Source organism: Falco peregrinus, chromosome 8, assembly GCF_023634155.1.
Source record: "Falco peregrinus isolate bFalPer1 chromosome 8, bFalPer1.pri, whole genome shotgun sequence".
NCBI lineage: Eukaryota > Metazoa > Chordata > Aves > Falconiformes > Falconidae > Falco > Falco peregrinus.
Genome location: NC_073728.1, coordinates 24,634,851 through 24,654,959, shown reverse-complemented (window position 1 = coordinate 24,654,959; position 20,109 = coordinate 24,634,851). Strand labels below are relative to the sequence as shown.

General features: G+C 36.8%; 1 protein-coding gene across 1 annotated transcript in view; it reads right to left on the bottom strand.

The window, feature by feature from the left end:
- Positions 1-20,109, bottom strand: part of KCNH7 (potassium voltage-gated channel subfamily H member 7) — a 233,447-nt gene that overhangs the window by 28,446 nt on the left and 184,892 nt on the right. The window contains exons 8-10 of the mRNA XM_027782345.2: positions 12,929-13,328; positions 12,013-12,212; positions 1,258-1,510 (exon numbers count right to left, since the gene is read on the bottom strand). Of these exons, the coding sequence (XP_027638146.1) occupies positions 1,258-1,510; positions 12,013-12,212; positions 12,929-13,328 (853 nt within the window). The remainder of the gene's footprint in view (positions 1-1,257; positions 1,511-12,012; positions 12,213-12,928; positions 13,329-20,109) is intronic.

The following is a 20,109-nucleotide window of genomic DNA, read 5'->3' as shown; positions in this document are numbered from 1 at the left end:
TTCATAAATTTGTCAGCTTTTCTTGATTGTGAGTGCTACAGAAATTTGTGTTTTTGATGTAAGAGATGAAATCCTTGATGAACCACACTGTTCATAATCAGGGGAAGACACTCCACACAGGCAAGTAAAAATCTCAGTGTTATACTTGCATGGTCCCTACTTTTCTTGAGTCTAAAGCTGGCCCAGATGATGAGATGCAACAGCAAGAGGTGACAAATCATCATGGTAACATCATCTTAACCTGGGGAAGGATTTCTGTAGGCACACCTTTGTACCTCTGCTCATGTATCCAGCCTGCAAAGGACTAGCAGAATAATCAGTAACAGGTGGATTAATAGCAACATATGCTATCTGTCCACATTTTGCTCCAGCTACTTTTCTGGCTGTAAGTTCCTACAGTGGATCATAAACATAAAGGAGAACATATGAATGATGTTACAGCTGGTGTACATTTCCATACACTAAAATCCTTACTCATCTATTCAATTATTCTTTGCATTCTTGTTACCTGATATTAAATTGGAGAAACAAAACGGTAGCTTGTTTAGGTAGGGTTTTAGTTATTTTACTTTAAAAATTGCTGTAGCTGATGCAGTCTTGTTAGTTCCACAGAAGAATCATCACCAGCTGCAGGTGAGCTCCCAGCTGGATTGAACATTGCTCTGAGCCATGTTCACTGGGAAAGAAAACAAGTAACTCCACATACTATGCAAACATGAACAAGTTATAAGAAATACAGAGGAAACGCTGGTGTTATTACACTTAAATATCAATCTAGATCAGTTTAATCTGTTATTCCCTTCCTTTTCTATATGTTCAGTGGGCAGAAGCAGGCATTCCTGAAAACCTCTGGGAGACATTTCGAATGCCTAAAGTAGATACGTTTTTCTCTGGTTAGCATATAGGGCATCTGTGTGCCTCAGTACCCTCATACACTCTTCAAGAAAAGGGTGTCCTTGACTTTGGTTCTTGCAGCATAATAAGAACTGGAGTAATTGGATATCTGCTTTACCACTTTCCTAGGGATAAATCTGACTCACTGCTGCTCTTGTATTTTAGGTATCCAAGGACATGGGTTCTTTGTTTCCCATCAATTATTGCAATAATGTAGACTTTGCTCCTTAAACAAATATTTCTCTTCTTGCTTTTAAATAACAGTCAGCAAAATGTTAACAAATTTCCTTCCCCAGGAACAACAATGGATATTTCTTTTTTATCTCATGACTCTTTTAACATGCCTTGTAGTAATCTACTTACCAAGAATGGCTACAACAATGTCACTCTTAAGGATTTCAATGGAGCCTCTTGACACAAAGTAAAGAGCAGTGAGAACATCTCCACAGTGCACTAAAGTATCTCCAGGAGGTGCATGTGTTGTCTTAAATTTCATAGCCAAAGCTCGAAGACAGCCTTTGCTGGCCCCCCGGAAAGCTTTGCAATTCTGAAGCAAGTTTTGGTTGAGGTGCAGACAAATGTCAGCTTGTAAGCATTCTGGAAACCCCTTCAAGACCTGGAAATACAAGCATAAAGATTTAATGTGAATGTTATGAAAGTTGCTTTATATAATTTTTATGTTTTCTTCCTGGACGGAAAGAAAGAAGTGGCATAGAAATAGAGGTGGCCTTAAGAGCTGTCGGAGTACTGCAATTCAACAAGTGCATAGTGTAATCTATATTGTGAAGCTTATGCAATGTGAATACTAATGTATGTGGTGGTTACAAAATTAATTATTAAGATTTCTTTCATTTCAAGAAATGGTACCAAGGTATATGAATGAATATACTGCAGTAAAATAGCAAGGCAGGTAAGGGGAGAGTCTTGACCGAGTTTCACCTATTTGGACTAATATGTCTATTTCCTTCTTATCAATCATAAAAGTACCACATTTAATATAAAAGAAGTTTTTGCTGAAATAACCATGACATTTGTAAAATGAGAGCTTTCTGAACAAGATCAGATACTTTTCAAAAAGACAGCATTTTAATGGGATTTTCATGTTATTCTGCTTTATAAGTGTAGGACTTAGATTTTTATCAGAAAAAGCAACACATGCTACTGAAACAATGATGTTATGCAGATTTACATAGGCAGATGATTAGTTCAGCAAACCACAGGGCTAGTTGCTATGGTCCTTGCTCATTTCTTACTCAGAACAATGGGAGCTTGCCTGAAGTAGAACCATGGGATTCCTCTTGGGTACCATGGTAACATGTTAATTTTGTTTAGAAGAAGAAAAGTGAGCTACTTACAACATGGTCATTATGTGTGAGCTTTTCTAAATTGTTTAGGATCATATTATTTCTGATTCTTTTAGAATCTATAAATATTTCTGCTACTGGCTTCTATGGGAGTACTGCCCACCTTGTGACTCTGCCTGCTGTGTTAAGGAATGGGTGATATATTGCACCACCCTTTCTTCCCTTTAAATCAGGGGTCCTCAAACTACGGCCCGCGGACCAGATACAGCCCCCCAGGGTCCTCAATCCGGCCCCTGGTATTTATAGACCCCCCCCCACCCCCGGCAGGGGTTGGGGGGGGAAATGAAGCAGCCGCAGATGACTGCCTGCCACTTCATCTGTGTGTCGGCCCCCTGTTTAAAAAGTTTGAGGACCCCTGCTTTAAATCCTTTAAATCTACTCTCAGTGATGTTATTGGGTCATGTGCTTTCCCTGGTACTGCCTACATCTGTTGTATATTTCTAAGAAGAAAACAGGAACTGATTCTACCAGTCTTGTGAATATGTGATCAGGATGTGTCTTCTCATTATTGGACCAGCCTATTCATTCATTCATATTTATCCTCTCCACTGTTTTTCTACAAACAAGTAAATATTTCTGCACAGAAAAAAATATATACAAAATGCATCACTTGTTGCTATATTAATTCTTACTTCAGCACAATAAAGGTCTGTGCGCTTACTCTTATTGCATAAAGATATTCACAACTCAAATCCCTTGTTAGTGGAGAAGATGAACACATATCTGATATGAAGCTTCTGTCCACACAAGCCAGGCTATGATTTACAAATGAAGTATTAGTACCTTTAACTGAGTTGAAATGTTTCTATGATTGCTAATGAAATCAGTGCTGTGAAATAACAAACAATGTTTTAACACACATAGGTACAAAAGTTTTATGAGCTATAGGGCATCACCACATGAAAGTTATACATCCTCAGAAAAAGCCAGCATTAACAATAAGCAAAAGAAAATATGATTTATGAAAAATTTCTGTGGTGCCAGTCTGTTTCCAGTATCTATCACCCCACTAGAAATAGCTTAGTATGCAATTACTCTTTTTACTTTAATGTAATTGTGTTGAAAAAAGATTGATATACTGATAACCAAATAAATCTAGTCAGCGATAAAGGTGCAGAAGAAGTGCAAGTCTTTATGCTGAAATTGTTCTCTAGTCACTTGAGTAAAAAAGACCTATTTTGAATTAATTTGCTATGTATCTATCTATAATATAAAAGAGCTCCATTTTTTTATAGAATGCAAAAAAGGAAATATATTTTCAATTCAGAGTTACTTACAGGAAAAGGTATTTGAACTGTTAGAAAGACAGGAGCACAGCCTTAGTGTAAATGGTATTAATTTTTCACATCAGCTTCCACTTATCTCATTTATCAAGGGATTGTACTTTACCATTAAGCAAAAACCGTGCAGACCATGTGTGTTGGTTTATATTTCTGAAGATACTTTGGGTATTTCTTTAAAGAAAACATTATTTTGATAATTTGTTTATACTTACATGAAACTGTTCTAAAATCTTTGCATATTAGTTAATAGTTATTTATATGCCAATAAGCTCTGAAAGATACTAGCCTCTGTTCAAGTGCCTGTGATTAAAAAGTCCCTGCCCCATGGAGCTTACACTCTAAAATTGTTATACATCAGAGAGGAAGAACACTCACTCTTTAACACCACAGTTGTCAAATGTCTAGAAGGAAGACAAGTGCCCAAATAACATTATTTTCCAACAAAGTTTTGGAGATTACTCCACTAACACAAGTTTAGAAATGCAAGAAAGAAGCTGCATTCAAGATAAATTTGTTAAAATATTGCTATATACTACGTTACTAAAAGAAGCTTACCATATCACACACATTGTATATAGTGAAGTATTTAATCCAAGTCCAGTAGCTGACACCATACAGAATCTGATGTTTTCAAACTAAGTTTTATGTTGTGCAGTACAGACAACATCTTGCCAACCCAAGCTTACATGTACCTTCCTAATATTCAGGGTTTCATTACTTTGAGAAAATATGTCTTATTCATCAATTTTTAGCTTGTGTTAATAAGGAAGTATCTGGTTTTCACAGAGACCTTTGATTGTCTGTGTAGAGCAGGAACAGTTGTGTTGAAAATTACATTCTTACAATGTGGCAATCAACATCAATACATTACGTGTATGCGTCCTGACAATTCTAAATATTAGAAAATCATCCATGCAGTCTTCAAAGTCATGAGATTATCTTAAAATAATAAAAGTCTAAATATTGCGTTTCACTTCTTTTCATTTGCTGTGAGCTTTTGGAGTCTTTAAACACATTGAAGTCACACTCCAATGTAACAGAAAAAAAATTAACATACACTTTTCTAAACCACTAAAACCCAACATAATATTGAAATTACATGAATACAGGGCTAGGTAGTGTGAAAATAAATTTCAAAATAATTTTTTGAAAATGATAAAGCTAGAATTGCTCTTTAAATAGCATTATTTTCAATGACAAATCCAAAACTAATAAATCGAGTACAATTTTGGATTTCAATTGTTCTGTCTTTCCTAACATGTTTCTATTACACTCAATATCTCCTCCACAGTGATTCCACTGGGCTCTGGGGAGAAAAATCTTGGATTCTCATATTTGGAATCAGAACTCAAGCATATTTCAAAAGACACAGATCTTCTAAAAAACACATGTAACAAGTTATAAAACCAGTGTCCGCACCCTCCCCAAAACAAAAAACCAAACAAAAAACCAAAAAAAAAAAAAAAAGGAAAAGCAATTGTGATGCTTCTGTGACATAGACTCCGGTTGTCTCCCATTGATAGTTGATCAAGTCCAAGTTGTTCAGTTGTTTCTTCCTGTCTGGAATAAAACTTATTCCACATCAAATAATGTTGGTTTATCTACTTGGCATGCTTAGAGAGGAGGAAAGTGTCATTCAGACAGAAGTGAAGCATAAATGTGGAATGAGTGACTGAAGTCTGGTGAGGATAGTGGGACGTGATTCATGTTGTCCTGAAGAATGTGGTCTTTCATAAGTGGAGGGGAAGTCCAGCTTCATTAATTTGTCTTTTTCAAGATGACAACAAAGTATCGGTCATACATGTATCAGACATCTTTGTGACAACAGAATTGGAGACATTTATGTGCTCTAACTTCCAACAACTAGTAAATGTTTGGGGCAATGATAACTTTTTTTTGTCTGGAGACATGATAAGATTGATGAGAATGTTTAGATTTTCTGCCCTCAGTATTATATACTCTGGAACAAGTATTAACATCTATCCCACAAAAAAAATATTTAGAAAGCATCGAAGCTGAAAGATATCAGGATATTAGTGACAATAATTGTCATTAAATGTAGAAATATCACATTCTACACCAACAGAATCACAGAATGGTTGGAAGGCATCTCTGGAGTTCATCTTGTCCAGCCTCCCTGCTCAAGCAGGGCTGCCTAGAGCTGGTAGCCCAGGATGATGTCCAGATGGCTTTTGAGTATCTCCAAGGACAGAAACTCCAAAACTTCTCTGGGCAGCTTGTGCCAGTGCTCAGTCATCCTCACCATAAAAAAGTGTCTCCTGATGTTGGAACGGAACCTCCTGTTTCAGTTTGTGCTCATTGTCTCTGGTCCTGTCACTGGGCACCCCTGAAAAGCACCTGATTCCATCTTTTTTACAGTCTTCCTTCAAGTATTTTTTCACATTGATGAGATTCCCTGTGAGCCTTCACTTCTCCAGGCTGAACAGTCCCAGCTCTCTCAGCCTTTCCTAGTCTAAGCTCCAGTCCCTGCAGTCTGGCAAAGATATTCCTTTAATTCTGCATATAATGCTCTGTCATACATTTGCTCTGTGAAATATAAGTGGGATCAAACATTAAATGCCAGGCAGCAGCTGAAGAGAGCAGAAGAGGGCTCTGGTGTATTTTGGGTCTTCTCGGAGTGTGTTGAAACTCATTTTGACTAAGGTTTTCTTGTTCTAGAATCAGTCAGACTTTTTATGAGTGGCAAGTATCCAGCTTATAGAGGGAAAGATAAAGGTAAACTCTCAGGTTCATCTGACAATTTAAGATGGCATAAACTGAAAGAGGAATTCTGGTCCTTCCTGCATTATCTGTTTATTCCTGCCCTGTCTTGATCTCTCCTTGTGAAATGGTTTGAGAAACTGATCCACACAAGAATTAACCCAGCAAAAAATATTGAGCAGCTAAAGCTACAAAGAAGTGGGAATAAATATACTTTGTGTCATAGACTACACATACTTAGTCTCTATTTGGATCTCACCTATGTAATCTCAGGATATGTTCACATTGCTGAATAAAGTTCTTGAACAATATATATATTATAAAATAATAAGTTTTGAACTAATTACAGGGAGCACCCCCATGCCTTGAAGGGTTCAGTCTAGTGGGAATTTATATTCAAAATTAACATTTTGTCTTTGTTTGTTCTGTAGGAATGAGTGAAATTAATTCATATGTTTGGTGAAATAACCTATGTCTTTAATTTTTATCTTTTGTGCCACATAATTTTAGCACTAATCTGAGACTCTTTAGCTGCACAAATTGCACCGCGCTTATGTTGTATTAGGATCTCTGTCTCCCAGTAGCTGTTCCCTCTGACGGAAAGAGTAGTGTGGGATTTAGTTCTGTCACAAATATCTGATTTTAATAACATCTTCATCTAAGCTAAACATTTCTGTAATTCAGCCTAGTATCTATTTCTAGAAAGAATTTAGACTTTACTATTTCTGTGATAGTTAATTACAGAGGAACTATTTTTATAAGCAGAAGGCCAAAACCTTTCAAAGAGGTTTCACCTGTTAGAAAAGAATGAACAAGGTCACACATGGCAATAATTCTATTCCAGCAGCTCCTGGGGTCCACACAGAATAAGCATTATTTCTGCTGATTCCTCATCTTCCTACAGGAAAATGTTGCAAAGTCAGATTTAATTTTTATTTTTTTCCCCAGGATATGAAGGAGTTCCTTACAACAGTTGAGAGAGAAGATAATCAGTGTGTGATGATGAGCTAACTCACCTTTCAGTGAGATTTGAAGTCTAACAACCTTATCAAGAATTATTGCCATGACACAGATTTATGTGACATTTTTATGTTGAAATTACTGGAACTGCAGTGGATCATTCTTCATCTATAATCTTATTACAATTTCTGAATACATCTGAAAGGTGATCTCTGAGAAATGATACATTGCTGGGTGAGGAGGACAGAAAATTATTTCAGTTTCTTTGACTGTTGACCCCTTCATCAACAGAAAAGTTTAATATCTGTAGAAGCTGGAAGATGACCTGATCCATGTCTTTCCAAAAATATAATGATAGTTGAAAAACTGTTAATTGCTCTTGTTTTTGAGATGTTAGACCACAAAATACATTGCAGTTAGAAACTGTAAAGGATCGCTTTGCAAATAGATTAACATTCTAGAAACATTTCTTTTTTTATTTTCCTATGATGTCTTATTTTCTGTAACTTGATTAAACAAAGGCATTCATGTTTTTAAGTGGTCTTGTTACAGAAAATGAAAGAACAGCTTTACAGCTAACCATATCTGAGCTACTTTCTGACAGGCTTATACATCTTATGATTTCCATTGTGAATATAGACAAATAGCAGTATCACTTTCCACCATGATTACATAGTCCCTCTGTTTAACTGATTACTAATAGTTTTTGCTCCAAACGCTTCTAATTTGGATTAATCTTCTGATGGTATAAGGAACTTCTCCTTGCTTTTTTTTAAATTTTAATTTACATTTCTAATTCTCTGGTTCAAAGATATTGCTGGCACTAGTTCCATTGGTAGAATCATTTTAGTCATGAGAAGTGAACATCGTGGGGGCAAAAACAAGAATAACAAATGTAGTGCTGTCATCCCGTGACCAGTGGCTAATTTCTCGCAAAGGAAGCCCTACCAAAGCAATGGTGAACCTGCCTTTTATTTGATACAGTAGCATTACTGGCTCTGAACCTTCAAGATTGCTATGTTCTCTGCTGTACTTGCATGATCACTGTAGCCAAGACAACTTATCACAAGTGTAAAACCGGCCATTTGCTTCGATACTTGCAGAAGGTTCCATAAATTTATGCATAAAAATTCTGACTTGCTCTCTCCTTTCATGGTACTGAGTAAAATGCAAGATAAAAACACATCTTTCCCATATCCAAAATTTTAATTAACATGTACATTTGACTAAAAACACTTTCCAATGCTTGTCCCACTTATTTACTTCTTAGAACTCTTTTAAAAGATAAAATAAACCAATAAAGCTGTTCAGATGCACAGAAGATCCATGGAAAGAAGGGGGTGGGGATTGTAAAAAACACATGCATAACTTAAAAAAGGATCTCAAACACTAAATATGTCATCTTTGTGGGGTAAGCATCACAGACATGCTATTATCAGTGCTGGACTGATAACATTGAAATGAAGGGGGAAAAGAAGGCAAAGAGAGTTTAGGAAAAACAGAACAGGATAGTTTAAAAAATTAAAATAATGTCTGAATCTTTGGGACTGGTGACACCTTTCATGAAACAATATACATTGTAAAATATTTGTAATTTAACTTTGCCAGTGTATACCACAGGGATATGATTTAAATTATGCTTATTCTATAGACTCAATATTTTTATCCAGATTAAAATAAATCCCAAATCCTGTTTATCCAGTCCATGCGTAATTATGTGGAACTGTTTTTGCCAAAATACATTATGCAATGAAACATAATCAAAGAGATGTAGAAATGAAACAGAAGGGAACAAATGAACAATGTTCACAGCATATTTCACCTGCAGATCTTTAAAGCTAATTTTAAGTTCAGCCATTTCAAATGAGTGTAAAGTACCAAATTCTGGTTTACAATATTAAGTGTAGGATTTTGTTTAGGAAATCAAGTTTATTTAGTCTCAGTACAGTATTATTCCTGAGGTTAAAAGTTGGTTGGTTTTTTTTTTTTTTTTACTGTTCCTGAGTTCTTAAGTATATTACTGATGATAATTAAAAGCATCTTTTGAAATATATGTCTAATATTATTTTTATATATATATGTGTGTGTGTATACAATGCATGTACATATATATATATAAATGTAAATTTTTCATGCATTTCAAATTGCAAAGGAGAAAGAAGACTGAGGTTTTGAATTTTATTCAGTTTTCTGTCATGAAATTAGAAGGAAAGACACATTGGATCAAATTCTGCCTTCAGATATTTGCAAAAAACTCCCAGTAAATATTGGCAGGAGTCAAACGTATTTGTCTGAGGACAGTATTAGCCTGTTGGTATGTAAATGCAAATATTTCATGCAAAATTAAGTTAATACCACATGCAAGTCCATCTCATATGCACATGGCTTACAGCCAAGAAAACTTCATTGGTGCTTGTGCTAACATGCATATATGGTTTGAACCAAGAGCATTCACGCAAGGGAAAATGCAGAATGATCAGCATGGCAACTTTGTCAGAGTGACATTCCTACAGAGCAACTACCTAATGCAAACCAATATGCACATGACCTTTTTTGGGCAGAGAAGCATGATTTAAGTTGTGGGGTAAAACAGCAATTAATAAATGTGGTTAGATTAGCAATTTTAATGTCTAATTTTTAGTAACCATTTTGCCCCACATCTGATTCTACTTGGATTATTTCTGTTTGCTATCTACCCCTTCATCATGCAAAGAGTTACAATTAAAATTAGAAAGCATTGAACAAGCTCTAAACCCGACAAATAACATGGATATTCTCCACACTTTATACTGGAATTAAATTTGATATAAATACCTCCTGCTCTTACCAGTGGGTGGTGTTATTCCATGTATTTAGGTATGAAGCAGACAGGAAAGAGATAAATCTTTCATAAGTACAACGTAAATCACACAATTCTTTTATTATCCTTGCACTAAGTGTAATATATTCAAACTCCCTTTTTAAGAAAATTAAGCGACTGCCATAAAATTTGAGGGATAAAAATGTGAACAGAATAAGAAATAAAATATAACAAAACAAGGTACTAAGCTTGATTTTTTTTTTCCACATTTTATTTAAAACAAAGCCTCCAAACTGCCTCACAATCATATTGCAGAATATGGGCTGTTTAATCCATTTATTTATTATTTCACATTAATGACAAGTCCAGGACTAATTCCAGTACAGCAGTTCCTGCATTACGCAAAGTTTAACCTGACAACATCCAGTTTCAGTTACTTCAAGTTATTTCAAGTGAAACAGGTGTTCTTAGTACATCCATTAGTGGTAATGAATTAGTTAAGGTGTACATGATTTTGTAATATCTTCAGAAATAATTCAGTGAGTTACTTTAGGCTTAGGCTCCACCCACCTGCAGTTTAAGGGCCTGATCCTGCAAAGTGCTGAGTATCCCACAACCTCATTGCCATCAGAGGGGGATTAAGGCCATTCAGTGCCACGCAGGATGAAGCTACTGATGTTGCCTTCCACTGCAGTAATCCCCAGCAAAGGTTTATACAAGTATCCCTCTGGAGGGGATGCGTGGAAGTGGCAGGTGAAGCCCAGTATATTTAATTTGCTGTCTTAGTTTTAAAATCTGCTTTACTTAATGGTAACCATAAAGTCAAGCTGTCAGTGATTCAGCTTTATAAAATCTTTTGATTGAGACCGTTGTTTCTGTTTACTGCATAAAAGTGTACCACTCTGACAGTCATTCACAAATATATGTATAGATACCACATGGAAGATGTTTGAATTTATGTCCAAATTTTGATGTTGATGTCTAGTTAAATTGTTACAAAAATGTATAGATTTTCTTGTCTTGCCAGCTTTATGGAGACCTCTGCAGTCTCTAATCTATAACTCAGAATAGCTCTGGAAAACATCTCTCTAGAGACACAGATTCACAGATTCTTAAGATATACAATGCTCTCAGTGTCTTCAAACCTATGTCAGCTTTTGAGAAAAAATGTTTCTGTCTCCAGAAAATAAGCCAGAAATATAAATGCTTATTTTTGCTCATTAGCAGATTGTTATTCTTTTTTAGCTGGCCACAGAATATATTTTTATACAAGAAACATTTACAGTTTTTTTATTAAAAACAGAAATTATGAGTGTTGTACCTTGTCATTTCCTAGAAATGAGATTTTGTGGACTGCTAAACAGTTGGTAGTACTGTGTTGACTTTCAGTGCTGAATTACGTAGTTGCGAATGCAAGTGAACTATTGTTCAGATTATGTTATGATTAGAATATTTCACTCTGAAAAGATCAGCTAATCCTCCTGCCTGGTCCTCTCTTCCACCCACCCTCAATGTACTTGTTCTAGATTACATGATAGGATTTTAAAAAAGAATTGATCTCCACAGGTTTTATAGAAAAGTAAATCTATAGACACCAAAAAAGGTACTCTTGTTTGATACTGGAAGTGGAAAATCAGGCCAAAGAACAAACAAAACTCTGGAACAGCTATGCCTGAAATGAGAAACCCATCACTTTTTTTTTTTTAATTGGCTTAAGCTTATAGTAGTCAACGGCAGTTCTCAAGCTTTCCTATGCACAGTGAGTGTTCAGGTTTCTGGTATAGCTTATTATATATAGGTAATAATCTAGGGAGTTAAATGTTTGGATGCCAAACTTGTAATGGCTTGGTTTTCAATAATTGCTATATATCCACCATCTTAAGCTTGTACTTTTATGGCTCATAAATAATGAAGACTTACAATCTGTTTCTAAATTCTCACGCATTTATCTATTCCCCAGCATCCGTGCCTGAAAAACTGAACAACATACCATGTTCATGTCAATGCCGTTGGTGTATGTCCATGCATGCTGGAAATATTCCTCAAGTCGCTGCCGCAGAGGGTTGGGGATTTGATGAAAGCGTATAAACTCCTTTACTCGCAGCATCTGCATGTGATACCGTGCAGTTCCTGAGTAGAGTCTTTGGATTATTGCAGATACGTTTCCAAAAATGCTAGCATACATTAATGCTGGATTAAATAGAAACAAAATTTACTTAAGTCATATTGGGTTTTGCAGATGATGCAACAGTTCTTATAATGTACTTTTAATGTTAAAGAGCTCAGGTGAGACTAGTAACATTTTCAGAGACATGAAATTGATTTACCTGAACCTTTTTATTGATTTGATTGTATCAGTTCCAACTCAGTTAGCAGATGAGGCTTAAATATTAATTTATAATCAAGTTGGTAATATTTATCTTTGGAGTTTGTAGTCCTGAATTGAGCATTTTAAATTTGGTTTATCTAATTTTAAGGACTTTGGTAGAACTAAGAACTAGGAACTAAGGTTATGTACAAGTTCTGAACAAAGGGTAGAGTTAAGGAGGTACACATACATTTATAGGTTTGGGGTTTAAATCAACAAATTAAATTTAGTTATGATTATCCAAAAATGATGGGCTATAGTTTCCTAAATCCACTCAAAACTCGACTTTCTACCCTACAGGACACTGCAGACACTGATACACAACACAAAATTTCTGACAGTTTGGATAACAGATTTGGAGTAGTCAAGCAACTTTACTTCCTGACTGCACGAGTCACAACATATTTTTGCATATAACATTGTTTTCCCTGGGAATCTGCCCTTCTGGCTGCATGCTTGTAATCTTATTAGCTTAGACTGTTAAGTCATTTGCTTAAACAATGAAGAAAAAATGAAAGAATATGGTAGAACTACTTACAGCCAATCAGCATGACACAGATGGAAAAAATCTTCTCTGAGTTGGTGTTTGGAGACACATTTCCAAATCCTACACTTGTTAGACTGCTGAAGGTAAAATAAAGTGCAGTGACGTATTTGTCCTTGATGGATGGTCCAGAACTTGCATCACTATTATTGTAATGCTTTCCTAATTGTTCTCCTAAAGAATCCAACCAGCCAATCTTTTGAGACAAGTAAGGTCTTTCTACGTTTCCAATGGCGTACCAAATGCAAGCAAGCCAGTGCGCAATTAATGCAAATATGCACATAAGGAGCATAAGAACTGCAGCACCATATTCTGAATATCTGTCCAATTTCCGTGCTACCCTCACCAAACGCAGCAGTCTAGCTGTCTTCAGAAGACCTATTAATGTTGTCGTCTGTAAAAATAAGATAGAAATTAATTTTCTCTGTTAACAAATGTACTGTCATAATAGTCAGCATGAACAAACCACTGCAAATTCCATTATTTTCTGGAATCAACAAAACCAGTAGATTAACCCATTTCAATGTAACCTTATTCTAATTTTCTTTAAACTATCAATTTTATTATAAAAACAGTGAAGAAAACAATAAGAAATGCACATCTTAAGATACAGAAGTTGTCATTTTCTGCTGAATGCTCTTTCATTTTGAATATACTTCTTTATCTGGACTCTTCATTCCACATTAATGGACTTAAATGATCCATTAGATTCATGATGTTTTGGCATGATAAAGTCTGTAAGTTATTGGAACATAATTATATGACTGGCCTTGCAGTTAACAAGCATTTATGACATTTGAACAAAGCTGTGTGACTATATTTGACTTTAACTTAGAGACTCCTTGCAATGCTCTGGCACATATGTGAAGTGTGAAGGAATAAAGCAGAAAATGTCTCAAAGAGTAAGTAACTTACTCTGCAAATATTCTTCCTGTTTGTAATGGCCAGAACACTATACAGGTAAAAGAAGATGAACCACTGAGAATAGAAAATCATGGAAAAGTTCCTTTTGCCAGACTCAAGATTAATCTTCTTTTTGCATCTTTCATCCTGAATTTTGCAGGCATAGTGGTAGAGATGACTAATAAAGGTACTATACCATTAAAAGAAAAAAAGGGTCTGTTATAAACCAGGGATTTATTCCAAGATATTTAGTGCACCCCTGCACTATGATTCATTGCAGACTTTTTGAGGCTCTGATCTTTTTAAAGTAATCTAAAGTTTATTAATGTAAATTTACAATTTTCAATATGTAAATTGTTTGCATACTTGTTCATTCCTTGTTAAAGAGATTGACAAGATTGTAAATAGTGAGTACTCAATTTCAAAACCAACTCAGCTACCTTTTCTCCTCCATTAAGTCTGAACATATATAAAAGTATTCAGTAAATGTCAAGCCTGAATAAGTTTTCAATAATTTTTTCTTCCTTTTTTTTTAATGTGCATGTATATTACATAACACTTAACTGGAAAAGTTTTCTGAGCCCTACAAACCACTCTGATGGTAGTATGTGTCACGTTAGCTTTCTTTCAACAAGTACTAGACTAGTTCTTATGTTTTATTAAATTCTTGCATTTACCATGTTTTTGAGTAAAATCCCAGTTGTCAGTGGACAACTCAATATATTGTTCATATTTTCTGAGTAAATGAACAACAAGATAATGTAAGGTAACAGTGGGTAACACTCCTTGGTTCAACTTAACATCACAGAGAATAATTTCAAGGTGAATCTTATTGCCACATAAGGCTGTTTCATTGAATGTGACCTCAAGACTCTGAAAGATGATGTACTACAAAAAGCTGAGCTTCAGCATATGACTATTGCCATCAGGTACTTTTTCTGGTAAGGTAGATCAGGCTTAAATTTTTTGATCACTTAAGGAAAAGAGCAATCTTAAGAAAAGCTAACATTTGTTCTTAGTGGTGTGTCAAAACCATTCTATTAGAGATGTAGTTATATCTGTACACCATGCAAGAGGCAGCATATTCTTACAGTGCCCTTTAAATAGATCAGAAGGTACATTGTGATTGCAAAATATGTCAGCAGTGTTCCACCCCATTCTTAAGATAAGACTTGCTAATATTATGCATCCTCAGTGCCAATCCCATGCTTAGATACTGCATCAGTGTGAGCTCTGGAGTATGCGGGAAGTGTATAATACAAGCAGACCCCATCTCTTCAGGGTAGAATCAGCATGAGTAAGTTTAGATAAGCTTTAAAGCATCAAGAAACTCATCCCGAGTTTGATTTTTCTTTAACAAAGTGGAGAGGCTAGAGGCTTTGACACTAAAATATAGTTAGCAGTAGTGGTGAAAAGCATCATGTGTATGCTTTACATGTTGTCCACTTCTCAGTGGAGATGTAGCTTTCATACAGTAACAGTCCACCTCCCATATGTCACTTGGCCAGGGACAGTACCTGGGATCAGAACTATCTCTGCTCAGCACTGCACCCAAGGAAGCAAAGGTCCTACTCTGTCTGTTACCCACCTTATCACATCTGGTGCCAATGATTAATGTCTGCAAATAGCAATCTGATAGAGACTACTCTTTTCTCTGAATTGCTTGCTGCTCTGTACTCATCATACCTGGCTTTATCAGCTGGACTACAAGTTCAAGAGTTGCTGAACACTCACATCAGTATTTTTTTTTTTAATTTTTTTTTTTTAACAGTAGCAACATTTACTGTGAGCCAGAAGCACATAGGAATCTCATAGCTACAGAAACTGTGAATCTGGATTAGCAGAAGATAGGTACAGGATCATTTTCCCTCACTACAGTATATTAAGTGCAAAGTGTTCCATTTATGAAACACTTATGAAACACTTAACTGTTTGCCTAAACTGGAATTCATTAGGATCATAGCACATAAGTACTTTCAGAATCTAAAATCTCTACAATACATTGAAGATACCTGTCTTAATTGGTAAAATTTATTAAAAAGATAAAGGTCTTAAGCTAACACCCATTTTAAATAGATTCTGCCAAAACATACATTCCATTTCTTCAAATTTACTTGTTCATTGCACAAAACCAAAGTTACAGAGAAAAATAAAATAAATCATCTTAGATTTCTCCATTGCACTATTATATATTCCAATCTGCCAATCTAACATTTTGCTAACCAGTATAGCCAATGTAATTTTGATATTTTTGCCTTGTTTGGTTATTATGCAATTTGACCTTTGAAAAAGCCTTTTGATTTTTTCTAGTTATAGTACAGGAGGGGGCTTGGAGTAAAAGTGTATTATTTTCTTCAGTTTTGACTTTAGTAAAAGCACAAAACCCCCTCACCAATACATGCCTACAATGGTTCTTTATTGCTTACATGGTTCTCTCCATGAGCTAAGTAGAATTGTAGAATCACACAGTCTGGGTTGGAAGGGAACTTAAAGGTCATCTAGTCCACCCCCCCGCCCCCCGCAATAAGCAGGGACATCTTCAACTAGATCAGGTTGCTCAGAGCCCCGTCCAACCTGACCTAGTATGTTTGCAGGGATGGGGCATCTACCACCTCTCTGGGCAATCTGTTCCAGTGTTTCACCACCCTCACCGTAAAAAATTTCTTCCTTGTATCTAGTCTAAATCTAACCTCCTTCAGTTTAAAACCATTACCCCTTGTCCTATTGCAACAGGCCCTGCTAAAAAGCTTGTCCCCATCTTTCTCATATGCCCCTTCTAAGTACTGCAATAATCTCTCCCCAGAGCCTTCAGTTCTCCACACTGGCCAGCTCCAACTCTCTCAGCCTTTCTTCATGGGATAGGTGTTCCATCCTTTTTTTGGCCCTCCTCTGGATGTGCTTCAACAGGTCCATGTCTTTCCTGTGCTGAGGGCTCCAAAGCTGAATGCAGTACTCCAGGTAGGGTCTCACCAGAGTGGAGTAGAGCGGCAAAATCACCTCCTTCGACCTGCTGGCCACTCTTCTTCTGATGCAGCCTAGGATATGGTTGGTCTTGTGGGCTGCAAGTGCACATTGCCAGCCCATGTCCAGCTTTTTGTCCACCAGTACCCCAAGGTTCTTTTCAGCAGGACTGCTCTCAATTCCTTCGTCCCCCAGCCTGAATTGATACTGGGGGTTGCCACAATCCAGATGCAGGACCCTGCATTTGACCTTGTTGAACCCTGTAAGGTTCCCGTGGGTCCCCTTTCTTGAGCTTGTTCAGGTTCCTCTAGAGGGCATCCTGTCCTTCAGGCATGTCAACCGCACCACTTAGCTTGGTGCTGTCCACAGACTTGTTGACGGTGCACTTGAGCCCTCTATGTCATTAAGGAAGATATTAAACAGTACCGGTCCCAATACAAACACCTGAGGGACACCACTTGTCACTGATCTCCACCTGGACATTGAGCTGTTGACCTCTACTGCCTGGATGTGACCATCCAATCAGTTCCTCATCCACCAAACAGTCCACCCATCAAATAAATACCTCTCCAATTTAGAGAGAAGGATGATGTGGGGGACTGTGTCAAAGGCATTTCAGAAGTCCAGATAAATGACATCTGTAGCTCTTACCTTGTCCACTGATGTAGTCATTCCATCATAGAATGCCATCAGGTTGGCCAGGCAGGACTTGCCCTTGGTGAAGCCATGCTGGCTATATCAAATCACCTCCCTGTTCTCCATGTGGCTTAGTATAACTTCTAGGAGGATCTGTTCCACGATCTTTCCAGGCCCAAAGGTGAGGCTGACAAGACTGCCATGACTTTTCAAATATCAAAAATTCAAAACAAAAAATGGAGGGTGGCTTGGCAACTACATCAGCCTATTCCCTTGGGACTCTGGGATGCATCTCATCAGGTCCCGTAGACTTATGTATGTTCAGGTTCCTCAGGTGGTCACAAACATGATCTCTTACAATGGGAGAAACTTTGCTCCTCCAGTCACCATCTTGTGGTCCATCCACTTGAGAGGTGTGGGAAGAGAGATTGCCAGTGAAGACTGAAGTACTGTTGAGTTACCTATTTGCCAGTCTTGCTCATTGGGGAGGTACACTTTCTTTGACCTTCCTTTTCTGGCTGACATACCTGTGGAAGCCCTTCTTGTTATTCTTTGCATCCCTTGCCAAGTTCAGCTCCATCTGCACCTTGGCCTTCATGACCCCATCCCTACAAAACTGGGTAGGATCCCTATACTCTTCCCAAGATACCTGTCCCTGTTTTCACTGCCTGTGCATCTCCTTTGTGCCCTTCACTTTGACCAGCAAGTCTCAGCTAATCCATGCTGCAATCTTGCCTTCCTTTCTAGATTTCTTACACCTGGGAATCGAGAGCTCTTGCACTTTATGGAAAGTATCCTTAAAGGTCTGCCAGCTCTTTTCTGCTCCCTTGTCTCTGAGGGCAGTCTCCCAGGGTGTATTAGTAACTCCTTGAAGAGCTGGAAGTTTGCTTTCTAAAATTCAGGGTCCTGACCTTACTCCTTGCATGACCCGTATCCCTCAGGACGATGAGCTGATGGATAGAACCACATAGAAGGCATTTTTAGTTGTTTTGGAATAATTATTCAGTTCTTCTAGTAAGAAGCTTGAGAAAGGGTAATGTTTGTCAATTGTTTTTTCGCCAGGCCGCTGATTTTTTTTTTTAACCAAATCCTTACATAATTACAATGGGGTATCCTTAACTCTGATTAGTCCTCTCCTTTAATAGCGAGATTGGTTTATACCCTCAATTTCTCAAGCCCTGGTGCTGAAATGACCACAGCAGGGAGCTATTTTGATGGACAGCAACTGATTACAGCATGATTTGAAAGAGGAGGGCATCAGTCTATCTGATTAAAGAGGGTGTCATTCATTAGTTATTATTGTATAATGCTGGAAGAGGAAGCTGGTATCACCTGATTCATTATCTGCATAAGGGGTATTCTGCCTGCGTAAAAAGCCATTTACAACTCATGACTTTGTCACTGATGGCCAAATCCTTAGGTTTTCTCTAGATATTTTTTAAATTTCTTTTTTTTTTATTTCTTCATAACTTCCATTACTGTTAATGTATAAATCTATATTTCCATCTCTTATTTGTCTCTTTTTTAAACCAAATAACCCACTGATGTGTATGAGTAGCTCAAACTGTCTCTTCCAATGTGCATTAATGTCACTTGCTTACACAGTATTTCATTTGCTATAGGGTCCTTTCCAGCTTCTTGGTATTATAAAGCCCTCAGTTTCTCAATAATTTCCTGTCACCTACATTTTGTGTTAAAACCATCATCAACCTTTTTTGCAGCCTGTAAGTAAATCTGTTAAATACAAGTACTATAGCATCAAGCACAGTTAACTCTTTTCTCTCTCAGAAAAATCTCCAATACATGCCAGAATTTGGCCTTTCAGACTATGCTCCATTACCTTAATAGCCTCTTCTGAGCACTGTGTCATTGTTGAAGATCTTTATGCTGTATGCATCATGATACTGCTGAAAATGTTAGTACAAACACCAATTAAACAAAAATACTTCAACTAACCAAATCTTATTTATAGCAGGGTACTGGTACTTCAACTGCTGTTGATAAAGGACTGCCAAAATGGTCTACGAATGTCTGCTCAAGCAGTGCTGGGGTTCCTCTTTGCTTCATCTTGAAAAACAATTAAAGGAAGAAAAACTTGATACTAAATGCTTCTCTGAGATTAGCCAGCCACCTAAATAATTTCCAGAGACTTTACCCTAATGCTGTATCATCCTGGTCTGTACTCATTTCACAGAGCTGCTAATACAAAGGCAGACTGCCTGTACCATCAGCTATGCAGTCTTCAGTGTAAAAGATTTGAAATTCATTGGAATAGGTTTTCCAAGTAAATTGCTAAATTGAGTACAGGAAACTATATTACTCTCTTCTTGAGATGTTTTCTGAGCTTGATTTTGAAATATATTTTAATTTGGAAGAGGGTAAAGTACTGATTCCATCAGCAGAGATGCAGTCAGGACTACGAGACTCAATCTCTAATTCTAGAAATGTGAGATTCTTCTTTTCAGTTTGCTTTACCAGATAGGCTGTGTAACAGAGTGAAGACATCAAAACCAAGAGAACAAGGGTACTTTTACTTGTATGTCTTCATTTTAGCCCAAACTCATCTATCTTCTTGATTTATTGCTACAAATAGAAGACACATTCACTCTTATGTTTTGTGAGTATGCTGGATACATACATCATGGTGTATTTATTTTAATTCTCTAAGGCAGCAT